The following is a 19,792-nucleotide window of genomic DNA, read 5'->3' as shown; positions in this document are numbered from 1 at the left end:
AGGAACAATGCTTCTTATATTAGTGGTCAATAGGAAGAATGTCCCCCTTAAAGTGGTGTTCAGATTGCCACCCTTAACCACTTTCAGACCGGACCAATTTGCTGGTCAAAGACCAGACCACTTTTTGCGATTCGGCACTGCGTCGCTTTAACTGACAATTGCGCGGTCATGCGACGTGGCTCCCAAACAAAATTGACGTCCTTTTTTTCCCACAAATAGAGCTTTCTTTTGGTGGTATTTGATCACCCCTGCGGTTTTTATTTTTTGCGCTATAAACAAAAATAGAGCGACAATTTTGAAAAAAACGCATTATTTTTTACTTTTTGTTATAATAAATATCCCCCAAAAATATATAAAAAAACATTTTTTTCCCTCAGTTTAGGCCGATACGTATTCTTCTACATATTTTTGGTAAAAAAAAATCGCAATAAGCGATTATTGATTGGTTTGCGCAAAAGTTATAGCGTTTACAAAATAGGGATAGTTTTATAGCATTTTTATTAATAATTTTTTATTCTTTTTTTTTTTACTAGTAATGGCGGCGATCAGCGATTTTTATTGTGACTGCGACATTGTGGGGGACCCATCGGACATTTTTGACAAATTTTTGGGACCATTGTCATTTATACAGTAATCACTGCTATATAAATGCAGTGATTCCTGTGTAAATGACACTGGCAGTGAAGGGGTTAACCAGTGGGTGGCAGTGTAGGGGTTAAGTGTTCCTAGGGGCGTGTTACTAACTGTGGGGGGTTTGGGCTTTCATTTAGTGAACACTGATCTCTGCTCCAATCACATGGAGCAGAGATCAGCGTCACTAGTTGCTAGGCAGAATGGAGAAATGTTGTTTACAACGGCACTTCTCCATTCGGCCGCTCCGTGAGACGATCGCGGGGATGCCCGCGGCGATCGAGTCCGCGGGTCTCCCCCCCACAGCCTCTCTAACTGTGGGGGGGAGAGGCTGCGTGTGATATCACTGTTCATGCTCCCGATCATAGGGAGCTGTGATCAGTGACAATGTCACTAGGCAGAATGGGGAAATGCTTGTTTACAACAGCATCTCCCTGTTCTTCCTCTCCATGAGACGATTGCAGGTATCCCCACGGACATCGAGTCCGTGGAACCCACAATCCACCTCACGGAGCTTGCGACGGACGCGCGCCTGCTATGCAAGCCCCACAAGATTCACGTAGTATAAAGTGATTTCACGCAGCGGAGCCAACCTGCCACAGTGAAACTGTGGCGGCTGGTCCGCAAAAGGTTAAAGGAATATTTCATTTTTATTGTTCCACTTTAAGCATTATTAAAATCACTGTTCTCCCTATTGATACATGTCCCCTGGGACAGGACCCGTGTCCCCAAACACTTTTTATGACAATAACTTGCATATAAGCCTTTAAAATGAGCACTTTTGGTTTCTCATGTTAGTGTCCCATAGACTTTAACGGGGTTCCGCAGCTTTCGAATTTGCCCCGAACACCGCATATTGTTCGGTGTTCCCCCGAACGGTCGAACAACCAAAGTTTGGCCCGAACTTTTGCTGGGGCCGAACCATTTGCTCATCCCTATTAACTAGATTCAGAAAATTAAGTCAGCTGAGTGAAAATTATAGTCACTCAATAGATATGTGTATTCCCTAGGTCCAAATACTACACTTTCATGTCTATCACAATAATACTTTTTTTTTTACAAGAAGATAATAATACTTTTTACATATATCATACAAAATTAGATTTTACAGATCTCATTAAATATCTAAAGACAAGCTGTTACAATTAAATAGTCCATATTTAGAAACTTCGGAAAGTGATAGAGGTGGTATTACACTCTAATTTTCTAGAACAAGTTAGGTAATGAAAGCTAATGTCTTAATGGTTGCTAATAGCGATGCAATATAGAATACAGTTATACCACATCATCTACTGAATTAAGGACTTGAAAAAAGTATTCATACTTGCACCCCTTGTACTTTTCCACATGTTTTCATGTTACAACCAAAAATGTAAATGTATTTTATTGGAATTTTATGTGATAGACCAACATAAAGTGGCACATAATTGTGAAGTGGAAGGAAAATAATAAATTGTTTTCAATTGTTTTTACAAATAAATATCTGAAAAGTTTGATGTGCATTTGTATTTAAACCCCCTTTACTTTGATACCCCTAACTAAAATCTAGGGGAACCAATTGCCTTCAGAAGTCACCTAATGTATAAATAGAGTCCACCTGTGCATTTGTATTCAACCCCCTTTACTTTGATACCCCTAACTAAAATCTAGTGGAACCAATTGCCTTCAGAAGACACCTAATGTATAAATACAGTCCACCTGTGTGTAATTTAATCTCAATATAAATACAGCTGTTCTGTGAAGCCCTCAAAGGTTTGTAGGCCAAGGAACACTGCAGACATGTCAGGGATTAAGTTGTGGAGAAGTTTAAAGCAGGGTTAGGTTATAGAAAAAAAAACAAGCTTTGAAGATCTCATGGAGCACTGTTTAATCCATCATCCAAAAAAGGAAAGAGTATGGCACAACTGCAAACCTACCGAGATACCAAGACATGGCTCTCCATCTATACTGACAGGCCGGGCAAGGACAGCTTTAATCAAAGAAGCAGCCAAGAGGCCCATGGTAACTCTGGAGGAGCTGCAGAGATCCACATCTCAAGTGGGAGAATCTGTCCCCAGGACAACTATTAGTCGTGCACTTCACAAATCTGACCTTTATGGAAGAGTGGCAAGAAGAAAGCCATTGTTGAATAATATGCCAGAAGAAGTCATGTTTGCACTTTGTAAGAAGCCATGTGGGGGACACAGCAAACATGTGGAGAAGGTGCTCTGGTTGTTGAGACCAAAATTGAACTTTTTGGCCTAAGACCATTTTCACACCGAGGCCGCGGCCGCATTTGTGGTAAAGTGTTGCTCGTTTTAGCCTTGCTTTACCATTGTTTAAGCTGCACTTTTCGGCCGTTATAGGGCGCTCCCGTGTGGTGGTGCTTCCGAAGTGCTTTTCAGGCCAATGGGCAGGGCATTTTGGAAGCGCTAAATACAGAACTCCCAACCCGCCCCAAAGATGCTGCTTGCAGAACTTTTCGGAACGTGCCACAAGCGCACCACCCGAGTGTGAAAAATCACACTTGAATGAATGGGAGGCAATTTTCAGGCATGTAGCAGAGGCTATTTCCAGCGCTAAAGCTCCTGAAAACTGCCCCAGTGTGAAAAGGGTCTAAAAGCAAAATGCTATTTGTGGCGGAAAACTAACACTACACATCACCCTTAACATACCACCCCCACTGTGAAACATGGTGGTGGCAGCATCATGTTGTGGGGATTCTTTTCTTCAGCCGAGACATGGAAGCTGGTCAGAATTGATGGGAAGATGGATGGATGCAAATACAAGGCAATCTTAGAAGAAAACCTGTTAGAATGTGCAAAAGCCAGCAGCCCCAGTGCCAGGTTACTCACTTTTAAATGTAAGGAGCCAATTGGCCACTTTTTATATCACTTCATTTTATCATTAAAACGGTGTTATGCTATGGACGTTCTTTGCTCTTTTTGTATATCCTGTCTTTGCCATTGAGGAACAGATTTCTATTACATCTAATGTGAGCAGGCACTAGCTTGCAAAAGCGCTATTTGGCTATCTTTCCTAGGAAAGAAGTCAAATTGGTCTGGTAAGCAGATCACTTATCCATATCTCGTCTGGGTGTTCATGTTTTCCTAAGTTTGGTGAAGGATCACAAATCTCTGTTGGAAGACACCGTTATATTTGGAAAATTGACATTTAATTTTCCATATTATTCTTCTATGGACTTATATGAAAATATTTGTTCACTATTATTTCTTCACTAATTTGGTTTTATGTTATATCTGTCACTTGGTTGGGACATTATATATATTTTTAAGTGTATAGGTGCATGTTTCAAATTTACACTTTCCTATGTGATTTTTGTACAATTTTTATTGTTTAGTATGGGAATCAGATAATGATAACCACTCAATACAGCGCCCCCTATGTTTATTTTTTTATATGCCATTAGGATTTTCCCACTCTTTGCAGGGAGCAGCAGTTTCTTATTGTTGTTTATTAGTTTTTTATAGTGTAGCGCTGCGTTTTCACTTAAATTCACAGACCTAAATCCAATTGAGAATCTGTGGCAAGACTTGAAAATTGCTGTTCACAGATGCCCTCCATCCAATCTGTCAGAGCTTGAGCTATTTTGCAAAGAAGAATGGGCAAAAATACCACTCTCTAGATGTGCAAAGCTGGGAGAGACATCCCCAAAAATACTTGCAGCTGTAATTGCAGTGAAAGGTGGTTCTACAATACTACAGTATAGACTCAGGGGGCTGAAAAAAAACGCACGCCACACTTTTCACATATTTATTTGTAAAGAATTTTGAAAACCATTTACCGTATATACTCGAGTATAGGCCGACCCGAATATAAGCCGAGGCCCCCAATTTACCCCCAAAAAAACTGGCAAACTTATTGACTCGTGTATAAGCCGAGGGTGAGACATGCCTGTCCATCCCTGTGTGTGTGTCCGTCCATCCCTGTGTGTCCGTCCATCCCTGTGTGTCCGTCCATCCCTGTGTGTCCGTCCATCCCTGTGTGTCCGTCCATCCATCCCTGTGTGTGTGTGTGTCCATCCATCCATCCATCCCTGTGTGTGTGTGTCTCCATCCATCCATCCATCCATCCATCCCTGTGTGTGTGTGTCTCCATCCATCCATCCATCCATCCCTGTGTGTGTGTGTGTCTCCATCCATCCATCCATCCATCCCTGTGTGTGTCTCCATCCGTGTGTGTGTGTGTGTGTGTGTGTGTGTGTGTGTGTGTGTGTGTGTGTGTGTGTGTGTGTGTGTGTGTCCAGCCTACCTTTGTCCCGAGCCTCCGTCCCGTGCCTTGCCTCCTTGCCTCCGTCCCGTGCCGTGACTTGCCTCCTTGCATCCGTCCCGTGTCGTGCCGTGCCTTGCCGCCGCCGTCCCGTCCCGTCCCGTGCCGTGCCTTCCCTTGCCTCCGTCCCGTGCCCTCTTCGTCGGCGGCCATTGTAAAGTTCAAAAGCTGCGCCGCCGCCTTCGCCTGTGATAGGCGGAACACTGAATTTCCCAGCAGCCTGTGTTCCGCCTATCACAGACGTCGTATCATCCTCGTCCGTAGTACGAGGATGATACGATGTCCGTGATAGGCGGAACACAGGCTGCTGGGAAATTCAGTGTTCCGCCTATCACAGGCGAAGGCGGAGCCGGAGGCGCGGCTTTTGAATAGAATGGCCGCTGTCTGTCTGCTCGACACGCTGATCGAGCGGGCAGACAGCGATGACTCGAGTATAAGCCGAGGGGGGCACTTTCAGCCTCAAAAAAGAGGCTGAAAATCTCGGCTTATACTCGAGTATATACGGTATCATTTTCCTTCCACTTCACAACTATGTGCTACTTTCTGTTGGTCTATCACATAAAATCCAAATAAAATACATTTACGTTTTTGGTTGTAACATGATACAATGTGGAAGATTTCCAGGGGTATGAATACTTGCCCTTGTGAAAAGCAAAAAAAAAAAAATGACAAGACAGGTAATTATTACTGGAGCTTTCTACAAGTCTTCTATAATCTGCCATTAAAACTAATACACAGTTACCTTGGTTCAGGCATTATTTCATTCTCTGACATTTACTATAATTTGAACTTATCTAATCCTGTTCAAATTGATGCAGCACATTTGAATTCCAAAAAAACAAATAATTTGTATTACCTCTATTGTAGCCTAGAGACACATTAGTGCTAGAATAGAAAGATAATCATTTGTGAATCAGTTGTAATGGTGCTTCATTTCCAGTCTATGACTATATACAGTATGTTGCCCAGTACATTGGTAAAAGGCTGCAGTTAAAGTGGTTGTAAACTCACTTCGAAAAAAAAAAAAAAAACTAACACCTGCAAGATAAATGCATAATGAACTAGTATGCATAGCATACTAGCTCATTATGTAATACCTGAGATTGAAGTTCTCGCTGCGGTGACCGTACACAGCACCGGCCAGCCACATTTCTCCCCGGAGTTACTTCCAGGTATCGTGGCGCCGGCACTGTGATTAGCCAGAGCCGCAATGACGTCACTCCCACGCATGTGCGCGGGAGCCGCCGGTAACGGCACACTCACTGAAGCAAATGGTACATACATGCCATTGCTTCAGTGTGCATGTGCCGATGACATCAGCACATGCAGATACAGGGGATATCTCCTTAACTGTGCAGGTTTAGGAGATATCTAGGATAGCTAAAGGCTACATTATTATAAGCCTTATTATAGGCTTATCTGTAGTCAAAAGGGGATTGTAAGGGTTTACAACCACTTTAAAGTATAAAAGTGAATGAGAATGATAGAGGGTACAAAATGCAGCAGATACTTTAGATTAAAACACAGTGATAAAATACCCTTCCAGGGGGAAACCTATGCACATATTAAAAAAAGTTAGAAAACTATGAACAAACAATAGGCATTGTGGAAAAAAAATCATCTTAAAGGCCCAGTGACACCAAAACATTTCATTGCAGTATGTTTCACACATTAACATGCATATCATTAAGGCAGCCTGTTCATTTGAATGTTCTCCCGATGCCACAACGGACCAAAAATTGGACCTGCACCATTTTTGGTAATGCAGTGCATTACCATGCGTTGCAGTACACTGCACCACAGGTGCACTCCCTTGGGGTACCATTAAAATACATTTGGGTAATGCATGCATTAAGGTGTGCTTTACCAGCCAGTAAGTCTGTTGGTTTCCAAAAGAACAGGCTCTCCTGCAGATGTGGCAGTTTTAGGGATGGGACAAACCCTTCACTATGGACAGGGGTGCTTACAATGATCAGATTATATTTATTTATGTAAAATCTTTATCCCAACAGGAAAAAAAAAATAAGTTTGCTGTAACTGTATAAAAAGAATAAACTGAATTTTGGTGTGAAATTTGTTAGTGTATTTAAATCTGCTAGAGTGGGGGCACTCTAATACAGTAGGCGTGTTTCTGGCCAGATCACCAGGTGAAAACAGAGGGGGAAAAAACCTTGAAAAAAATCTGGCCAGATCACCAGGTGAGAACAGAGGGGAAAGAAAAAACATTCAAAAAAAGAAAACAAATGCAACCACCACATCTAATGATCGGTAAACTGCAATGTATAAAATTTTTGGTTTTGGGTTTAATACTGCTTTCTTTTCAAAAGAAGCAGAATCTTACCAGCCTTATAAAGTAAACAAACAATAAGTACTTGTAAATGGCTGGAAAACGGAAAGAAAACTAACTTTAGAATGTTGTGATCTTTGAGAATGAATTACTTCACAGTAAATATAACTAGAGAGGTAAGTGGATGTTTTTTTTTTTAAAGCTCTTTTACTGTTTGATAAAAATACATACAACTTTAGTGCCCATAGTCTGGGAACAGCTGTACTATAGGATATGTAGAGGGGATAGAATGGGGAATTAGAGGCATTTACAATCTTGCAACCTGGACAGTTCCCATTTCACCATAAATATCTTTGTATGCAGCACTTTTGAATATCTATGTATGTAGCACAAAGCTATTTCAACAGTTGGAAGTGTTTGTTATCTTCTCTTCGAGAATCTCAACACAGCACAATGCTTGCCCATTATCGCATGCAGCGCTCTATCAGATCATGAATGACGACACTAAATGTAGGAAAATCAGTGCGAAAGGAGTTTTGTGTGTGAAACCTTATCAGTAATCCCATGATTCTTCTGCATTTGGTGTTTCTTATTCCAAGTAGGTGTATACTGGCCAATGTGATAGTAACTTATTTGCAAAAATTTCTGAAAAACCAAGGCTAATATAATTTTTCCTCTGCAAGTTAATGAATGTAAATAATTCTGCGATTACACAACAGAATGACCAACTTCTGGAAATGTGTCTTACATCTGTAATTATTTGTAGAAAACACAAAGAAGTAACACATTGATCACAGAAAATTATTGGTAAGCATATCATTTAAAGTAGGAGGTTGCTGTTTTTTTGTTTTTTTAATATTTTGCATATATAATATTTTTTAAATATCCACACGTACATTCTGCACTGGAAGTGTACATTAGAAGCCTAAGGCATGGCTAGAAATTGTGTTGCTTCAAGTTATCTACTGCATTTATAAAAAAAATAAGGAAATGAGAGGAAATGGCTGCAAATTAAAGTGGAGTTCCACACAAAAATGGAAATTCCGCTTTTCATAATCCTCTCGCCCTTCTGTTGTCACATTTGGCACTTTCAGGGGGGAGTGGGGAGCAGATGCCTGTCTAATACAGATATCTTGCTCCCACTTCCGGGCATAGATACCCATGTAACCCACGGGTAACTATGCCACTTCCCGTCCCCCGCTGTCTTCTGGGAGACACACGGGTCCCAGGAGACAGCAGAGACCTGTGGGAAAGCACAGCGCAAGTCACGCATGAGCAGTAGGGATCCAGGAAGTGAAGCCTTGCGGATTCTCTTACCAAAGATGGCAGTGGCAGCACCTAAGAGCCGAGGGACAGATTGGCTTCGGGTACCGACATTGCGGGCGCCCTGGACAGGTAAGTGTCCATATTTTAAAAGTTAGCAGCTGCAGTATTTGTAGCTGCTGACTTTAAAAAAAAAAAAAAAAAACGGCGGGACTCCGCTTTAAGGAAATTCTTTAGGCACCCCCTTTAAGTGTCCCCATTGGAAGACTTCCCCTCTATTACTTTTCTGGGGACAACCCAAAATGTGTGATTTTCTTTTGCTTTTACTTTCAATGATAATGGTAAACAGGATAAATAGAGAGGGTGAATCTCCCAATGGGAGCGCAGACAGCCATAAAAACTGACAGGTGTTCTAATCCATCTCCACACTGCCCAAAACGAAAAAGTATTACCTTTAGTTACACTTTAAGGATTCTTAGACAGTCAGGAAAATCAGCACGCATATATATGTTCTGTTGATTTAAAAAAACTGAATTTTCTAGACAACATCAGATTATTCCAGTCTGTCTAATTCACGGATCAATTCTCTCATTTCTTCAACCTTCAGAAAGGGGTCAGAGTTGTAATAAAATACACCAGGATTCACACCCTCTATTAGCCACTATTTGATTTAAAATACGTAACTTCCATTAAATAAATGTCTCTGGCCTGGTGAGTTATAGTCACTTGGTTGCTATTAAAACCCAGTAGCAGTAATTGCCAAGAAACCAAGGCTGGAATCTTCTAGTGACTATTTTGACCAGGTTTCTAAACAGCAAGAGAAACTCTGGAGTATTTATTATGTGAGGATTACACTATAATAAGACAACAAACACAAAAGATGGAACAGATACAAAATAACCAGATGCCAAAAATGTATAAGAAGCCAGAATGGGATACTACACATAACTATATACAAAACAGGAAGGTAACAATGGAGAAGTCAGAGAGTGGAAAACCGGTAATATAAGCAAGAAGCAAGTTAAGTAAAAAAAGGGCAGAATCCTGAGATGCCGGATAAGGGGCTGGATGGAGGTAAACATTCTCCCAGCTGCTAGGCTCAGGTGGCGACTGATGAAAAATGTCCACCGGCTAATGGAAGACAGTGGTGGATAATAGAATTATACAGGTTCACAGCCACAGGAGCGCAATCCTACCAGCAGGTAAAGCAAGGAACGACAATTTCCTGACAGTAATGTCAACAAAATAGGTATTTGCAACCTGATATATAGTGCAGACTCAGCGGTACTTGTAAATTAGGATATCTAAAAAAAGACATTGTTGCAGAAATGTAAAGTTTTATGACCTTAATCCTAAACAAAACAATCTTAGGTACCGTTCTGGAAGTAGCAAGTGGATCAGTTGGGACCTAATCCTTCTTTCTCTCTTTCCTCTTCAGTTGTTCGTCTTTTTAGTCTAATGTATAGATCGCTTAAAAAAGACTATTTAATACCAAAAGTTATATACTAATATACTACCTAAACCTTTCATCTAGCCACTAAATAATTGTATTTGGTATTTTGAAAGGCCAGTATAAAAGCTGAGAGGGCAGAAAATAGCACTTTTGGGTTTGACTATTCATTTTATGCAAATGAATTATTCATAGTCTGCGTAACTGGTCCTTCAACCCCATGTTAGATAGTTGGGAGGTGTGAAGCTGGTCTTTCTGAGCACTGAATCCAGACAATGAGCAAAACACGAGCCATTTCTATCCTACAAACAGGAAGGATTTATTGTAGAACTACAGAGAACCCATCATGAGCATGATAAACTTATAAAGTGTTGCACAATATATCTGTATATGTCTATATTCTGTACATATAATATATTAAGTTATTAAGTCAACTGTAAACTGAAGGCAAAAGGGCATATTTGTGCTAGTATTAATTAATATATATATATATATATATATATATATGGTCCTAAAAGCATTGGGCAGATGGTCCAGCCAGACACCCTGGGTACTAAACCTTGACTGATATACCGAGCTTGATGAATAAGCTAATGGTCTCCTTTAAAGGCTTCCACCTTTTTGCCAATTAGTTGACATTTCAGTATCCTTCAGCCTGCATTACCTTCGCTAGCCCTTTGGTCTCACATAAACTAATGTGACAACGTTATGACCTAACATATGACATAATTAACAACATAATGTTGCCGTTCATTGTTCACTGTTATACAGAGCCTGATAAATAATGAAAAGGGCAAAACATTGTGAAAATTGCACTGTCACAATTAATACTAGTTTACTTTACTCTTATTAGAAAGGTAAAAGATTTATTCTGGATTAGGTGTTAGTCATCTCCTGTCTATGGATACCTAAAAACTTAAAACCTGTTAACACCCCAGTTGCACCTTGTAACCTCAAGATAGAAAAAAAACTTTACCACCCTGAAGCAGAAGCCCATGTGAGTAATATTAAAGTGTTACAAACCCCAGGACCCGGGATTCACTATATCTGGTCTCCCAAAGTACACAGAACACAAAAATCCTGACATTGCTGATTGGCCCTGCGCTGATCACATGCACTCTCCCAAGATAACAAAAACTCTCTAGCAATACACACTAAACTGAGCATATGCAGCTTGTCTTAAAACAAAACAAAAACAGACCATGCCTTGTTCACCACACCAACTATTGTGGCAAACAAATGTAAAGGTGAATTTAAACAATTGTCTTATGCCACTCCTCCAAAGTGTAGGAGGCTATTACCGTAACCAGACCATATGCATATAAAAAATATTTCCCCTTTAGGACATCCCTAAGAGAAGATGGCTACTGTGTCTATAGTGGTTTATGTAGCCACAGTAGCCATCTTTTTTCTTCTTGGGATACCCCTTCTCTTAGCGATGTCCTAAAGGGCAAATATTTTTTATGTGCAGCTTGTCAACTACCCTCTGTACTATCCAGAGAGGAGTCGAAGACACTGGTAGAAGAGGAGGATCAGAGAAGACAGGCTCAAACAGCTTTTTTTACACAATGCAGAGGATTAACCTCTTAGGTTCCACAGTGAGTATAACAACCATGCTGTATTTATTGCATATATAGATTGATTTTAATGTTGTTGGTTTAGTAACACTTTAACTTACATCAGAACGATTGAAACAATTTAGTGAACTTTGTCATTTTGAATTAGCCTGGCTTGACTCTTTAAAGTTAAGGTGCAAAGATATTTTATCTCTTCATGCTCATCACCATTTAGCTAGGAACCTGACGGGGAACCCAGCTAATAAAACAAGGGTTTTTCTGCTTTCTTTAATAAACAAAACTTTTCAGTAGCACATAAGTCATTTAGCCCCAGTTCACACTGGTGTGAATGTACATGCGACTTGTGACACATAGGGATTTATTTACTACAGCTGGAGAGTGCAAAAATCAGGCTCGCTTGACCTGGAAGCTGATTGGTTTCTATGCAGAGCTGCACCAGATTTGGTACTCTCTAGTTTTAGTAAGTAACCCCCATGACAAGCGAAAACACATTCATTTCCATGGTGGCCATTCCAATCAATGTGACTCAAGTTACAGCAACTTTTAAAAAGATTCCTGCACTACTTGGATGCAACTTCCATGTGACTTAGAATCCTTTAGACTCTAATGTTGCAAGAAAGTCGCACTGGAAATTGCCTGAGAATGGGGTTGCAGCAGTGTGAACCAAGGCTTATACAGTATGGCAAGTCCCTTAGAATTCAGCTATACCTTAGCAATCTGGGGTGCTTGGCCTTTTATATGAAAAGAATCAATGACTGTGCTATCATTAGAAAGTCAACAGTGCCAATGTTATCTTCAAGTAAAGCTAATTCAACAAGCATCAAGCACCTTCATTTACAGTTTTTTTATTCTATACCATAGAATGAATACAAGGAAAATTATTGCGCTAACCTGAAAAAGTGAATCAAGCAGCTACACACAAATGTGACAAAATTCATATACAAACGAGAAAACTATATGTAGCGCTAAAAAAAAAATAGTGAAGTGACTAACACCAAAAAGGACACTATAAAGTCCAAATAGTAGAAATGAATAAGTCCTTGAAAACCTCATGGAATTCAGATGTGATATTTCACACAGTATATAAGCCAAGGGGTGATCTCAAAGACATTCACAGCAGTGAAATCCAGATGAATGGAAAGAAGCAAAAGGGTGGGTACTCTTACCGGAGCCACGGGACCTGTGTGTGTACACTAGGTCATACGAGCATGTATAGATGGATCCTCCACTCTACAGGGGCTGTACGACAAATCCCAACAAGTCCATCAGCCAATGGAGGGGCTGTGGGTCTTCAAATCAATGGAGCGGTAGTCAGCACCGTCTCGGAGGTTCCCGTCTTCTTCACCAAAGGTTCCAACAAATGGAAAGGAAGGAAACTCCAGCCAGTAGTTTAACAATAGGGAGGGCCAAACTCACGAAGAAAATCATATGTAAAACAAAAAAGAATAATGGCTTCCCATAGTGTAGATTGAAAAAATATGATAACCTCGCCCTACGCTCTTCAAGATGCCCCTGTAAAAGTCCTTTGGGATGAAACACGTAGGGCGAGGTTATCATGTTCCCTGTATTGCCTTTTTTTATTATGTGATCAAGTTTTTAATATTTGCTTTATTGTATATGATGGTTTCATGCCAATAAACAGCAATTTCTATTTTTTCAAAATACACTATGGGAAGCTGTTATTCTTTTTTGTTTTACATATGATTTTCTTTGTGAGTTTGGCTCTCCCTATTGTTAAACTACTGGCTGGAGTTTCCTTCCTTTCCATTTGTTGGAACCTTTGGTGAAGAAGACGGGAACCTCCGAAATGGTGCTGACTACCCCTCCATTGATTTGAAGACCCACAGCCCCTCCATTGGCTGATGGACTTGTTGGGATTTGTCATACAGCCCCTGTAGAGTGGAGGATCCATATATACATGCTCGTATGACCTAGTGTACACACACAGGTCCCGTGGCTCTGGTAAGAGTACCCACCCTTTTGCTTCTTTCCATTCATCTGGATGTCACTGCTGTGAATGTCTTTGAGATCACCGATGGCTTATATACCATAGAATGTCATTGGTGGACCTGCCTATAGTTACAGCTCGTAGTCCTTAGATGTTCCCCACCCAACTTCTACCACAAAATCCAGTAGTCAAATTTGGTTTGTTAATAAAAGTAAAAAAAGCCTATATTGAATGATTCCTTCTTGCCGTGGCAGATATATCATGCTTATATAGCCTATATTCATTCTCTGCAGCTATTACCTTTTGTACCACCACCTCCTCCCTTTAGAATGTAAGCTCTACAAGCAGGGCCCTCCTGTACCTTTTGTATTGAACTGTACTGTAAGTGCATTGTCCCCCCTATACATTGTAAAGCACTGTGTAAACTGTTGGCGCTATATAAATCGTGAATAATAGTAATAATAATAATATATCCAAGGTACCATATATAGCCTATATGTAAGGTACCATATGTTAGATGTGTCGCTTAAGATGTCTAGCTTTCCAAATTAGCCATTTCTTTTTTTGTTGGAAGGCTTAAAGTGGGTGTAAACCTGCTGAATTTTTATTTTTATTTTTACACCTGTAAGGGAAAAGGCATACTAGCTTATTATGAAATACTTAACTTAGAACGAGGTGCCGGCATCTCACTCGGTCCACGCCGAGGGAGCTGACATGTTCCCTCGGCATGTCTGCCACTGTGAGTGGCCGGAGCCCCGATGTTGTCACTCCCGCGCAGAATCTGTCTTCTGCCGGACTTTCAGCCGGGAATCTCTGGTGCGCATGCGCCGCTGAAGTCTTATTGCGAAGGCAATATCTCCTAAACCGTACAGGTTTAGGAAATATTCTTTTTACCTACAGGTAAGCCTTATTATAGGCTTACCTGTAGGTCAAAGTGAAAAAATTAACTATACAACTGCTTTGAGAGGTAACACAACTATGGCTGTCAAGCACAGTACAGAAAGTTCATGCCTGGAATTGCTTTCCGTATTGACATTTTTGGCCTGAATCAAATACAAAAACAATGGCTAGTCCCACTGAAGGATAACATTCAGCCAATAGATCTTGATATTGAATACCTGGAGGCAGGCATACGGTACCTTTACATGGTCAATCCAACACTGACAATTCAGGTTGTGTATTGTTTGTGATCAGACATATAAATTGTGATCCAAACAGCCATCTATAACCTTAACACATAAATGGAACATACAGCTTTAACTGGACATAAAATATCAATACTGATATGGATGCTGCTAGGCAGCAGTGAGTCAATAACAACATATTGCTGTATAATGTCTACATTTCCTGACATCTTACACTAAAATTTCTTTTATATGCTCTCTAAACACGTGGCGTGCTATCACATTCAGCTTGGATTGGGTTGATCTCAAAGCATCAATGAAAATAAGAATCCACCTGTAGAAGTTGTGGATATACGCTTAACGCTGCGCCATGTGCCGTTCATTATCCCAAAACTGAGGAGCTGCCAAAAATCATATTTAGGAGTCAATCTAAGCACAAAAAACATATTAAAAATGACTGAAATGCGGGTAACAAGTTGGTAAAACACTAATTACGCAGACAAAAGTGACAAACATTGCTGCGATCAATCAGCTTGTCATCCAACGCACAAATCAACATCCTTTGGTAAGTCATACAATACAAGCTGCAGTAATATGCACATTATGTACTCCCCCCCCCCCCCCCCCCCAACCTTCAATCTGCCACTTATCATTCTTTGAACAACAGCAGCAGCTACCTTGATTTTAACAATGTATATATTTCTATTAATCACAGGGGCTTTAAACATTTGTATATTTTAAAATACAGTTCACGTTGCTTACAGCTGGCGGCTTTTAGATAGAAATTGACGGCACTCAAGTCCATCATCCTGACAAATGACATATTGTACAGCAGAGCAGCGAGATAATCAACTTTGAATAAAAGGTATTCATTCCCTATGTTGTCCCATTCTGTCTGTACAGACTTTTGAGGTAGCCCGTGCGTCCAGTGGGAAATTTTAATCCTATGCACATTGCCATGGTGATTTATTTAAAGATGTCTTCAAGAACCTCTATTTGTCTAGGGAATGTTTGCAAAGACACAACATCCCTTGGTGTCTACAGCTACCACCATAATAAATAACATAGGAATGATTCCTACTGGCCACGGCAGATATATCAAGAACCTGCACAATACAGAAAGACATTTAAAAACTTAATATTGAATATTATTTCTATTATATATTATTGAACATATATTTTGATTTCCTGTCTTATCATATGAAATAATCTGCGATCTATAAAAGCACAAAGTTCAAACTTCTAAAACGGACAATTAATATTAATAACAGCAATGCAGAGTAGATTTTTTTTTTTTTTTAAGAAATATAGTAAAGAAGCCAACTAATGCATAAAGGCTGAGATTGATTAAGATGTACTTGGTACAGGAAAGAATAAGAAAAAAAAAAGCTATAGGATTATATCTGCATTCAGCATTTAACGTTTAGAACACAGTCGTTAAGAAAAATCCAAGCAAAGTGCAATGGCTGCATAGCAACCAAACTCCAGTTTACTGTCATCAATGCAGTTAGATCTTTTTTTCCCGATGAGTTGCTATTGGCTCCTGCAATTTGCTCTACCTAATTCATGTCTTATGTGATTCATACAGCCATAAAATATTATACCATAAGAAGTCTATTTATAAATGTGTAAATCTTGGGTGAGAGTTATGTGAAAACGTTTATAAATAGACCCCTAACTGTTACAAAACAAATCTAAAAGCACATTTACATTGCAATCATGGAGGTTTGACGTTGATGTACTTTTTTTTAAAAATGTTTTATAGCAACTGACTCTGGTGCAAGCTGTCATTAGTTGGGAGATGACCTGATGCTCTGGATAGCAGGCGTTCACCCACATGCCATGTGAATAAGTTATCCTCTGTACTTAGTTGAAGCCCTGGGTGTCACGGGCTGTGATGACGTTACAGAACTGACAGCAGGGACATGAATGGAGCTGGAAATTGTAGCTGAATGGAGCCAGCACACCTGAAATGCAGCCACATAAATAAACAGCATTCCGAAACAAAAGTAGCACTGTGATTACCAGTCCACATAGCAGCACAGTGGTCACCAGTCCACATAGTAGCACTGTGATCACCAGTCCACATAGTAGCACAGTGGTCACCAGTACACATAGCAGCACAGTGATCACCAGTCCACATAGCAGCACAGTGATCACCAGTCTACATAGCAGCACAGTGGTCACCAGTCCACAGAGCAGCACAGTGGTCACCAGTCCACATAGCAGTACAGTGATCACCAGTCCACATAGCAGCACAGTGATCACCAGTCTACATAGCAGCACAGTGGTCACCAGTCCACAGAGCAGCACAGTGGTCACCAGTCCACATAGCAGCACAGTGATCACCAGTCCACATAGCAGCACAGTGATCACCAGTCTACATAGCAGCACAGTGGTCACCAGTCCACATAGCAGCACAGTGGTCACCAGTCCACATAGCAGCACAGTGGTCACCAGTCCACATAGTAGCACTGTGATCACCAGTCCACATAGTAGCACAGTGGTCACCAGTACACATAGCAGCACAGTGATCACCAGTCCACATAGTAGCACAGTGGTCACCAGTACACATAGCAGCACAGTGATCACCAGTCCACATAGCAGCACAGTGATCACCAGTCTACATAGCAGCACAGTGGTCACCAGTCCACAGAGCAGCACAGTGGTCACCAGTCCACATAGCAGCACAGTGATCACCAGTCCACATAGCAGCACAGTGATCACCAGTCTACATAGCAGCACAGTGGTCACCAGTCCACATAGCAGTACAGTGGTCACCAGTCCACATAGCAGCACAGTGGTCACCAGTCCACATAGCAGCACAGTGGTCACCAGTCCACATAGCAGCACAGTGATCACCAGTCCACATAGCAGCACAGTGGTCACCAGTCTACATAGCAGCACAGTGGTCACCAGTCCACATAGCAGCACAGTGGTCACCAGTCCACATAGCAGCACAGTGGTCACCAGTCTACATAGCAGCACAGTGGTCACCAGTCCACATAGCAGCACAATGATCACCAGTCCACATAGCAGCACAGTGATCACCAGTACACATAGCAGCACAGTGATCACCAGTACACATAGCAGCACAGTGATCACCAGTCCACATAGCAGAACAGTGGTCACCAGTCCACATAGCAGCACAGTGATCACCAGTCCACATAGCAGCACAGTGATCACCAGTAAACATAGCAGCACAGTGATCAACCGATCGACATAGCAGCACAGTGGTCATCAGTCCACATAGCAGCACAGTGATCACCAGTCCACATAGCAGCACAGTGATCACCAGTCCACATAGCAGCACAGTGATCACCAGTCCACATAGCAGCACAGTGATCACCAGTAAACATAGCAGCACAGTGATCAACCGATCGACATAGCAGCACAGTGGTCATCAGTCCACATAGCAGCACAGTGATCACCAGTCCACATAGCAGCACAGTGATCACCAGTCCACATAGCAGCACAGTGATCACCAGTCCACATAGCAGCACAGTGATCACCAGTCCACATAGCAGTACTGTGATCACCAATCCACATAGCAGCACAGTGGTCATCAGTCCACATAGCAGCACAGTGATCACCAGTCATCATAGCAGTCCACATAGCAGCACAGTGATCACCAGTCATCATAGCAGTCCACATAGCAGCACTGTGATCACCAGTCCACAGCAGCACAGAGATCCCCAGCCCACTGCATCCCTCATTGGGAGCAGGACTGCATGCTCTTGTGTTGTCTAGCACCACTGTCTGAATGATTCCCAACATCAGGCTGCTGAATACACTCACTGTTGTATCCAGCAATAAACACACTGCTGTCACTTTTCCCCATTAGAGAACATACACACCCTGCCATGATTATGCAGCAAATCACTTTGCATTTCTAGGCAAGAATGTAGAATGAATAATCATTTTTCTTTTTTATGTGAAATGCAAAGCTGCCAAAGTTGTCAAAGAAAATGCAACTGAGCAGCTAGTGGATTGGGGTGCCCAATACTTTGCAAGCCATGAAATAAAGGATGCTGTATTACAGATCTCAATCAAACAGTAACATTGGGCTCCATCAGAAGTAGTCCTGTCAATGATCATGGTGTATTTCATGGAAGTGATCGCCTAGGCTGTGCAGTTCCCAGAGCCCCCCCCCCCCCCTTGTTGGATTCATTAAAGAAGGAAGACAGGTTGCCGCTAATTGGGATGAAGAAGTAAGTAGACAGGAGAGTCTCCCCCTTACCTCTGGAGAACGCTGCTGCCAAGCTGATCATCACCAGAGATGACATCTGCAACATATTCCTTGCAGCGGATCTCTGCATCCTCGGATCCTGTGACAACTTGCTGCTCCTGACACTTTAAGAAAATCAGCCAAAGAAATCATTCAGAGCCATTTCATCAGGGCACTCATTAAAGTCACATTAGGTGTTGGCTTCCTTCTCATGTGCCCCTCTCATCCTCTTCTATTACCGGAGATCTGAGCAAAGGAGAGGAAAAAAAAAAAACTCAGCGCAACAACCTGCAGATTGAATGATGATCCTTCCTTGTAGTGTGACAGTTCCCTGTATATTAGAGGGGAGATGGGCATCCAGCGTGCTGCCAGAGGTGGACGGGCTGGTGCAGATGTCTGCTCCTCCTCTGGCAGTCCTAGTAGTGGAGGAGCCCCGGTGTTCAGATGTATTAGTAATACACGCTGAAAGTTTCCTCGTGTGCTGCACAGCCCATCGTCACATCACATTAGGCATCCCTGGCATCACTATGGAGGTGCATGTTCCCTGCAAGTCCATGCCACCGCTGGGTGGTGCAGGCTCTGACCACTGGCAGCATAGGAAACCCAATGTTAGAAGAGCTGAGGGGGGGGGGCTAGTCTCCTTTTTTTGGCTGACAGTGCTGCTTTTTTTTTTTTTCTTACATAGCCTGCCAACTTTACATTGTATCTAAAGCCAACAGTTTTTGATGGCTTTGGATGGAGTGGAGAAGGGTTAGCCACCCTGTCAAGTTTATATTGCTCAGGAGGGAGAATAAAGGAGACATTTCTGGAGGAATGTATCTGAAGAAAGGATTTTTTTTTTGTTACATATAAGCAACAACTTTAAAAAGAGTTTGCAAACATTAGTGTGGATACAAAAAAACTGCCTATATTAGCATTTTAGCATTTTTTTTTTTTAATGTTTTTACTCTATTCTTTAAAGTGTTGCCAAACCCACTACAGCAAAATTAGTCTGTATATGCCAGGGATGTGCAATT

At 41.4% G+C, this 19,792-nt stretch overlaps 1 protein-coding gene across 1 annotated transcript in view; it reads right to left on the bottom strand.

Moving 5' to 3' along the window:
* The window catches only part of TMEM132D (transmembrane protein 132D), a 1,480,018-nt gene extending 1,460,737 nt beyond the window's left edge, over positions 1-19,281 (bottom strand). The window contains exon 1 of the mRNA XM_077461813.1: positions 18,789-19,281. Within this exon, the coding sequence (XP_077317939.1) occupies positions 18,789-18,867 (79 nt within the window). The 5' untranslated portion in view covers positions 18,868-19,281. The remainder of the gene's footprint in view (positions 1-18,788) is intronic.
* Positions 19,282-19,792: the final 511 nt, after the last annotated feature.

The sequence above is a fragment of the Lithobates pipiens genome, unplaced genomic scaffold (assembly GCF_037356315.1).
Source record: "Lithobates pipiens isolate NorthernLeopardFrog02 unplaced genomic scaffold, aLitPip1_a1.2 Scaffold_3, whole genome shotgun sequence".
In the NCBI taxonomy this organism is placed as follows: domain Eukaryota; kingdom Metazoa; phylum Chordata; class Amphibia; order Anura; family Ranidae; genus Lithobates; species Lithobates pipiens.
The sequence above is the reverse complement of the archived record's forward strand: the minus strand, read 5'-3'. Positions and strand labels throughout refer to the sequence as shown.